The sequence below is a fragment of the Pollicipes pollicipes genome, unplaced genomic scaffold (genome assembly GCF_011947565.3).
Source record: "Pollicipes pollicipes isolate AB1234 unplaced genomic scaffold, Ppol_2.1 Scaffold_6052;HRSCAF=7182_pilon_pilon_pilon, whole genome shotgun sequence".
In the NCBI taxonomy this organism is placed as follows: Eukaryota; Metazoa; Arthropoda; class Thecostraca; order Pollicipedomorpha; family Pollicipedidae; genus Pollicipes; species Pollicipes pollicipes.
Window position 1 is genome coordinate 18027253 of NW_023596805.1, and position 8343 is coordinate 18035595.

Sequence of the window (8343 nt, forward strand, 5' to 3'; positions counted from 1 at the left end):
CGACACTCAGTGCGACAAGGCGCAGGCTTGCACTTTGCTAAGCGGGTGGGTTTTTCCCGGAGGTCACTGGTCATTGACCTGCCACTAGGTCACCGGCTTTTGAGGCCAACACACTGCTGACGTGCGGGCTGCACCCACCGGGACAAGGTCTGCCCTTTTCGTGACCTGAGAACACGAAAATCACGTTCAACTCCAGCGGCAGCGAAGTTGAGTACGTCTTGCCGTCATCGCTACTGGGACTTGACGACGCACTCAGCTGCTGAGGCCTTATGTCGCCGCATGCTTCGCACCCTGACAGGAAGGGCGGCACCACGGGGAATCGAACCCGTGCCTCTGGTTGCCCAGACGTGCAGTAGTCCACGCAGACGACTGAGCACGTCTCGAGGACCTGTCACGAGGCTCAGCAGTTCGGGCCGAGTGCCCCAAGAAGTATCGCCGACGGCCTTCTAGTGGTCGCGGCGCCAGACGGCGTGGCGCCATTAACGCAGTGTCGGAGCGTCCAAAAAGTTAGCAGTGGTTGCAGTAGCTCGGTGGCGTCACACATTGCGGCGGTATCGCACAAGTGTACTTTCAACCGGCGTCCGCGCGTGCTTTCGCGCGCGCGCATGTGTGTGTCTGTGTGTATGTTGTGTGTATGTGTGTGTGTGTGTGTGTGTGTGTGTGTGTGTGTGTGTGTGTGTGTGTGTGTGTGTGTGTGTGTGCGTGCGTGCGTGCGTGCGTGCGTGCGTGCGTGCGTGCGTGCGTGTGTGTGTGTGTGTGTGTGTGTGTGTGTGCGTGTGTCTGTGCGTGCGTGTGTGTGTGTGTATTTGTGTGTGCGTTTGTGCGTGCGTGCGTGCGTGCGTGCGTGCGTGTTTTAATACATACTATTGCGTTGCATCTTCATTTTATATTTTCTTGAAGACTTAAATGAGTGAGGGATGATTACCAGGGCACCCGTCCGGTCCCGTCTTGTCCCAGCTGGGTCCATCCGGTCCCGTCCCGCCATGTCACGTACGATCCGGTTCCGTGTGGTCCGTGTGGTTCCGTAGCGTCCAGCTCCATTCAGTCACGTACAGTGCCATTCGATTCCATATGATCCCATGATGCATGCATGTCACATAAAGGGGACGAAAGGCTAGCTGGCTGGCAACTGGAAGAAATTTGTCCTCCAGACCCTAATTATGACTTTGTATTCGAAATTTTATCAAATAATAATAAAATCACCCCAGACCCGGACCTAATCAATCAACCCCTCGTCCCCCTCCCGTATAGTTTATAGTTACGCCAATGTCGCACAGGATGGTAAAAGTGCATTGGTTAAATCCATGGCGTTACTTTAGTCGAGGCGTGAGCTGTCGTTAAGACAAGTGTTCATCACTATTTGGTTTTGTTTTTGGTAAAATCTTGAAACATTTACTTCTGATGACATACGAGCCTCAGTAATGAACTGACATTTTCCATAACCTAAAACCTCCAGCATTATCCACACTGTCAATGCAGGACGATCAGCTGATGCATGCCATTTGAGAAAACATGGCCTGCGGTTTGTTAAGATAAGGCAGAAGAGTGATATCTTTATAGCATTTTGGTGAAAGACTAAAGCATTTCCACCTAATTCCCTCTCAGTTGCAGTCAAAGGCTTATTAAAGAGTTTAATTACAAGATGTATCGCGTTGCGCAGGCACTTTGGTTACTGTTCTCTGGGCAACGTCGCTGGTGTCAGCAAAACAATGCGCAGGTACTTTGATTACTGCTCTCTGGGCATCGTCGCTGGTACAAGCAAAACAATGCTGTGCATTACATGAAAATAACATGCCATTTCATGCACAACATAATGGAACAGTCCAAAATTAAGGTGAGATGATAAAATGCATATTGCTATAAATAGACAGTTGAAGATTAATGGTGGAACAGCATTATCATATAGCGAGTTTTGCGTGCTTGATCACTAGATAGGCGGGCTTCTGCGGGCCGGATCACTAGTTTCACCAGCTAGGCGGGACACTAGCTAGGCGGGGCGGGCTGCGCTGCGGGTGGATATTTTTTGGAAAGCTGCGTCTCTAGTCGGAATGCATCAGAGAAGAAACTTTACTGGACTGGCTTGCAGCTGACAGCTGGATACACTCTGAGCGGAACGGATACAACTAAGCCTGCTGCACAAAATGATGCACCGTTTCGGGACCAAAGACAAAAAATTAAAATGCTAGTTGTGGCCAGTAGGGGGAGGGGGAAAACAACGTTGGTCATTATTGTACTATCGTCCTAGACCAGCCGGCCGGATCTGGCGCTGGGCCAGGAGCCGAGCATGCCCTAGGGATAAGGATTTGCCTGTCTATCGGCCTTTGAAGACCGACTCGCGCGGCGTGCGCCTGTACTGTTGTACCTACTCCGTCACCAGGGGATTTTCTAGGGGATGTGGCGAAGAAGTGGCAGGTACAGCCCATTTCACACTCACTTCGGTGAAGGCGCATGTTCCGAAAGTTATACTTAGTTTATATTGGATAGCTGATCCATCGGCGTAGTCATGGATTTTCCGGGGTGAGCTATTCTCCTGTCTCAGCAATTCATTTGCCGTCTTCTGGAGCATGTGTCTGAGTCTGGTTCGGGGTGCGGTCGCTTATTATACAAAACACCTTGTGCTGCCATCTCTCTCCGTCTTTCATTCCCACGTGGGCGACGAACGGATACACTGTTGCTTACGCTGCACCCCGTCGAAATCCTTGATAGCATCTTGAACCAAAAAAAGTGATTTTCCGAAAGATCGCCGCATAAAATGCACTCTCTCGCTCCCTCAAATATTCACATGCGCCTTGCGGGTAAGCGCTTTGCGTTTTTGCGTCGAATTAATGCTTTGCCAGGTTTCTTTGAATTCCGAGTGGTTTTCTAAAATTTCCCAGAAGTTTGTAATAGTGAAATGTTTCGTAGTCTATATGGAACACCTGTTGTACTCCACGCCATTGGCGTCCGATATATTTGGCAAGTCCGCAAGAAACGACTTGAGTGCACATGCTGTTAGTCAATATTAGCTAACTGTCATTCTTTGCAATGCCTCAGCATGCATTTCTTACTTGTGAAGTTAAAGCGTTCTTCCTTTCATGAGGTGATTCTGGGTCAGTGCACTATTGGCGGCTTGCGATATCAGTTTTGGATTCGGAAGATGCGCGCAAACGCGGTAACAGTGCACACAAACGCTGCGTTGCGGACGAACCAGTGAGAACACGCCGCGAGGGACGGAGGCTGGCCAATGTTAAAGGCCTTCAAGACTCGGCATTTTTGTTGCTGTGCACGTATACCTATCAGAGGTGTGCCAAAACCACGTCTTTCTGGTGTACCAAATTGCTGCCGTCTTTAACATGAATGTTCAAGCAATATTTCACATCTTAAATGTGTGCAAAAATTCGTCAATAATTCGTCAATACGCTGATATGGCCTCTTTAGAAACACTGTTTCACGTCCATGTTTTGCCACCTCTATTTTGACACGACGTACAAGGGCTTCTCTATTGTGGCTGCTACGAGAACATTTTTCCTTTTTTAACTCTCGGGCTATTTTGACCAAGTGTCGAATTTGGATTCGAATGAGAGCGGGTTTGACTCTGCGCATGGCGAGGAGGTCCTGGTGCTGCTGGAGACGAGCACCCGCCGTCGACGGCCCTGCTGCCGCTCTCCGTTGATCTCATGTGCTCTTCTCGTGACGAGCTGGCTGACTGCAGCTTCTTTCTTTGTTAGTATCATTTGTTAAACGGACTGGGAATCGGTCACGGCAGCTGTCACCACACACATAGCACGGCAACCAGTAAATTAACTTCGTTTGCAACAGTCGGTTGTTGAACCTCTTCACCGTTGCGACGCTCCTCTTCTGACTTTGTTATATTGCATTAATAGCCTTGTTCGTGATGAGGGCACATCGCTTTTTCACAGATCTCACGTGTGAAAAACACGTGATAAAAAAAAACACTCGACACGTCTTCGAGTGAGTTGTATTTGATGGCAAGCGTGGTGGTTTCTAAAGGAGCACTACAGTTGGACCACTTCCAAGTAGCTTTTCGGGTCTCTGGTCGTAATTAGACACGCCAGTGCTGTCAGCCTTGCGATTACAATGCAGTGTCTAGCGATGCACCGCTCAATAATCTTTCTCACACTCAGGCGACTGGAACGGTCGCTCCCTTTGTAATAAGTGTGAATAGGGAACCCAAACGTGATTCATCTCATCCTTGCCGTCCTCGGTATCAGCGGGCTGCCCGTCCACTTTCCCCTGCGCGCCGCCGCACACTGCGTCAGACACGCGACTCTATGGAGGAAGGGGGCTTGGGGAACGGCAGCCGACCGCGACTGCGGGAGGCGAGGTTCGGTTCTCGCTCGATGGGTCGGTATGAAAATGCGTACTACGTTTTTCATGATTCATTGGGAAAGAACATGGCGAATTAACAAATGGCATTACTGTAAGATAAAAATAGTTATGCATTTCAAAATAGTTTTGACATTTTTAATCACAAATTTAGAGATGTGCTTTTCGATATTTCTTGGAATATCATTGAGTGGAACCTAGCCGTGCTTACGGTCTATCGCCTCATTGATCAAGTTTGGGTCCGTGAGGAATAATTTTCGGGATGCAATCATTGCAAAATGCTTTTTTCAAAACATAAAAATGAGAAGCATGGAATGACCGTGTTCCTTCCACTGAACTTGTGATCTAAATGCTGACCACACACACCAAAATAAAACCAATACGGGTGCTAAGTGTTCCGATGTCATGGCAGTCTTGCAGAACCGACTACATGAGCCCGCACTAAACACGGCTTATGTGAGGCAGAGCTTGCGATATGCAAAATGGCGATAATTTTGGTATTGCTCAAGTAGCCAAGTATGTATGTTGCGTGTTTTTTTTTATCTCATACCATGGGGCCACCGATTTTTGAGCAAAATCTAAGCTTTTACGTAGGGCTAGTGGCCCGTTGATTGAAATGAATGCCCGTTTTAGAGAGGCTCCCGCCGATCGAAATTCCTGGATCGGAATTTGTCCTTTCATTAAGCATCAATATGTCGCTTAGAAGGCCTGCATCGTGATGATAGGTACATAATCATTATTTCTGCGATCCTCTAAAGCTTTTTTCAAAATACCTCACTGGCACGTTTCGCAAGTACTGCCAAATTTGTATTAACCTATTGAGCATTCGTTGCACATATTTTGGCACCCGTCATGTTTCTAGCTTTCGCGGTTTCGCAGCAGCCGAGGTGTTTGAGGAACACTGCGCGGCGACCAACGGCCGGCGCGGGCGGCGGGCGGTAACCGGCGACGCCGTGGAACGCGCGTGGCGTGCCGACACTGTAACATTAACGGAGACATGTATCACAATTGTATGCTCAAAGCACATTAGAACATATATTACTGTAATCATAGTCAAAGCAGGAACATGCGTGTTAAGATCTGTGTTGTCAAAAGGCATGGTCTCGTATGTACCATGTTGTTAAGTCAAAAAGCGCGATTTTCTAGCAACTTTGACCTGTTACCTGAAAAAGGGCCAGTTAACCTAACAACATAAACCTAGTACTAATTCGCTGGTGTTTCCGCTGAGGTCGATCTTCATTAGTTTAAAAAGGCCAGGGAGGTCACATCGACCTATTCCCCCCCCCCCCCTCCATAGATCAGCGCTATGAAAAAACGGCGGATCAGGGCAAGGGTTAAGGTCACCAATTGAGAGCATGGCAGTTTATTTGTGGGCCCAGTCAGAATGTTTAATCTTACCTACCAATTGTTTATTTTTGCACCCATCAACATACCTGTATGGAATTTGTTAAAGGAGACTATTGCATAGATCTGCTTAGAAAAGCGCATTTTCCAAGCTTTGATGACAGCAGTAGAAACTTGAATATGGATTAGGGCGGATTTGGGGCGGTTTTTCTTTGAGGGAGGAGGGCGGGCTAAAAAAATGCCAAGCTCCAAGTAGCAGGTGGATTGGATTCCAACGAGCTTTGACTTGATAGACCCGGACACTAAGAGTGCAATCCGTTATGTGTCCTGTCGGCTGCAGAGGCCGCCCCAAGCCCGCCAGCCGGCTCTCCACTCCGCGTGACGTCACGGCTCCTGTGCAGCCCACCAGCCTCGCCGGCCCCACTCGCCCGACTGTCACAGCTGGAGCCTGGCGCCCGCCGACCGGCCCTGTAGTCCGCTGCTCCCACCTGGAGCGCCGCTCACGCTGAGAGGCGCGGCCCACCGGTCTACTTCTGGCCGCCGCCGCCGGCCGGTAACAAACCGATGTCCGGGGGACGCACGTGTCCCACGCGTGCGCCCCCCCCCCCCTCCCCAAGCGCCACACGAGCCGCGCGTCGCGCACGTGGAAGGGGGGGGGGGAGGGAGAGCAGAGGGCGCTGCGTGCCGGTGTGTGTGTGTGTGTGCGTATGTGTGTTAATAAATACCGATTAGCCATTGTTAAAGTGATCTGGTGAGATATTTGTTTGTTGATTGCATTGCTTCGGTGACCACCAGCACGCTGCCCTTACGGTGCCTGCCTTTAGCCAACAGGTGGCTGAGGAAGGGCAGATGGCGCTGGGGTTGTGCAGCAGGCGCAGCGTCGGCCTGCGACGGTCGTCTGCGTCGAGGCCTTCTACTGAGGGGTCAACACTGACGGGACCATCCCCAAGTCGCCCCAAGTGTATGGCGAAACTGTGTTATTTGAAGCTGCGCCCTTTAACTGTGCGCCCGAGGATTTTATCATGCTTGGCACTATCCATGTCCATACCATACAATACTTATTATGCTGTCATACTTAATGTGTGACCAGTATCTATGAAACCGGATTTATCACGCCGACAATGTCTGCTGTCTGTCATAGCATTCTCTTTCCTTTCTTTTCCCTTGAAAGCGTTGGTAGCCTGTACAATGATCTGGACATAGTGAGCATGCACAGCGCTGTGCGTGAGAAAGCACTGGGGTCGGGGGCCAACAGCGGTCCGGTTTTGAATCCCCTTAGAGATGAAGGCATAATGGTGGTTGCAGACAGGCGGCAAGTTGCCGTTGCCAAAAAACGACGTGGAAAATCCCGTTTGGTGGTCTCCAGTCAGCACCTGGGCAGGTGGAGTCGCGCCGATATGGAGGAGCACAGCACGAACACGAGCAAGACGTGAGACCGTACAGAAGCTAGCCTTTTCATTCCAGACGCCTTACCCATCCAGTGCCACCCATTTTCATGAGACACACACTTCTACATCCCACGTCGTACGAGACGTTCCACTGGTCAGGATGAAGATGGCGAGACCGGCTGGTTCTTCACCTCTCCCCGTGTCAGCTCGTGCCTGGTGCGACAGTACTTCTTCTTGCCTCCGGCGTGGAGGAGGCTTGTCTGACAATCGTCCCATGTGGGGCTGGACGTTGCACTCGGGCTGTAATTGGCTGTGCTATACATAGATTCAGACATGTCTGCTAAAAGCGAAAAAGGGGGGGGGGGCGCATGTCTGACGCCGGCGTGAAATACATGGACTCCTTTATCCTAGCTGCGCGCTGGTGGTAGGAACGTATTACGTATAGCGCTTGCTTACCTGGACAAGATCCACAATAAATGTTGTCTGACTAGCCTGCGCGTGGCTGGGGTTCGGAGACATCCGCGCCTGGCTGGGGGTCGGAGACATCCGCCCCCGGATGGGGGTCGGAGACATCCGCCCCCGGATGGGGGTCGGAGACATCCGCGCCTGGCTGGGGGCCGGAGACATCCGCGCCTGGCTGGGGGTCGGAGACATCCGCGCCCGGATGGGGGCCGGAGACATCCGCGCCTGGCTGGGGGTCGGAGACATCCGCGCCCGGATGGGGGCCGGAGACATCCGCGCCTGGCTGGGGGTCGGAGACATCCGCGCCTGGCTGGGGGCCGGAGACATCCGCGCCTGGCTGGGGGTCGGAGACATCCGCGCCCGGATGGGGGCCGGAGACATCCGCGCCTGGCTGGGGGTCGGAGACATCCGCGCCTGGCTGGGGGCCGGAGACATCCGCGCCTGGCTGGGGGCCGGAGACATCCGCGCCTGGCTGGGGGTCGGAGACATCCGCACCTGGCTGGGGGCCGGAGACATCCGCGCCTGGCTGGGGGCCGGAGACATCCGCGCCCGGATGGGGGTCGGAGACATCCGCGCCCGGCCCGGGGGCAGCTTGATCTTAAGTTAAATGTGGGGTCAGCATAGATCACAAAAAGAAAAAGCTCGCTCTGATAGATGCAATTAAAACATTGTAATCACGTCAAGACAGACATCGAGGATTTAGAGACAAGAGTGGAGAATGGGGAATCCTTTCCGACCATGTTTTGCCCCCACAAGGGTCAGGTCAGGTCACTGTTCGTAATTGGTCTACCAGTAGCCTACAAGAACGACCTTTTTTGCTTTC

General features: G+C 51.7%; 2 protein-coding genes across 2 annotated transcripts in view; one reads left to right on the forward strand and one right to left on the reverse strand.

The window, feature by feature from the left end:
• LOC119104307 (facilitated trehalose transporter Tret1-like) overlaps positions 1-7604 on the reverse strand; it is a 79845-nt gene extending 72241 nt beyond the window's left edge. Inside the window, exon 1 of the mRNA XM_037228005.1 lies at positions 7515-7604. Within this exon, the coding sequence (XP_037083900.1) occupies positions 7515-7604 (90 nt within the window). The remainder of the gene's footprint in view (positions 1-7514) is intronic.
• Positions 7605-7614: 10 nt separating this feature from the next.
• On the forward strand, positions 7615-8127 carry LOC119104309 (uncharacterized). Its single transcript, XM_037228006.1, has one exon. The coding sequence runs from the start codon at positions 7615-7617 to the stop codon at positions 8125-8127; it is 513 nt and encodes a 170-aa protein (XP_037083901.1).
• The last annotated feature ends 216 nt before the right edge of the window (positions 8128-8343 follow it).

What these genes read in the sequence shown, in the direction of transcription:
- LOC119104309 (XM_037228006.1), top strand. Translation starts at nt 7,615, where the DNA reads ATGGGGGTCGGAGACATCCGCCCCCGGATGGGGGTCGGAGACATCCGC.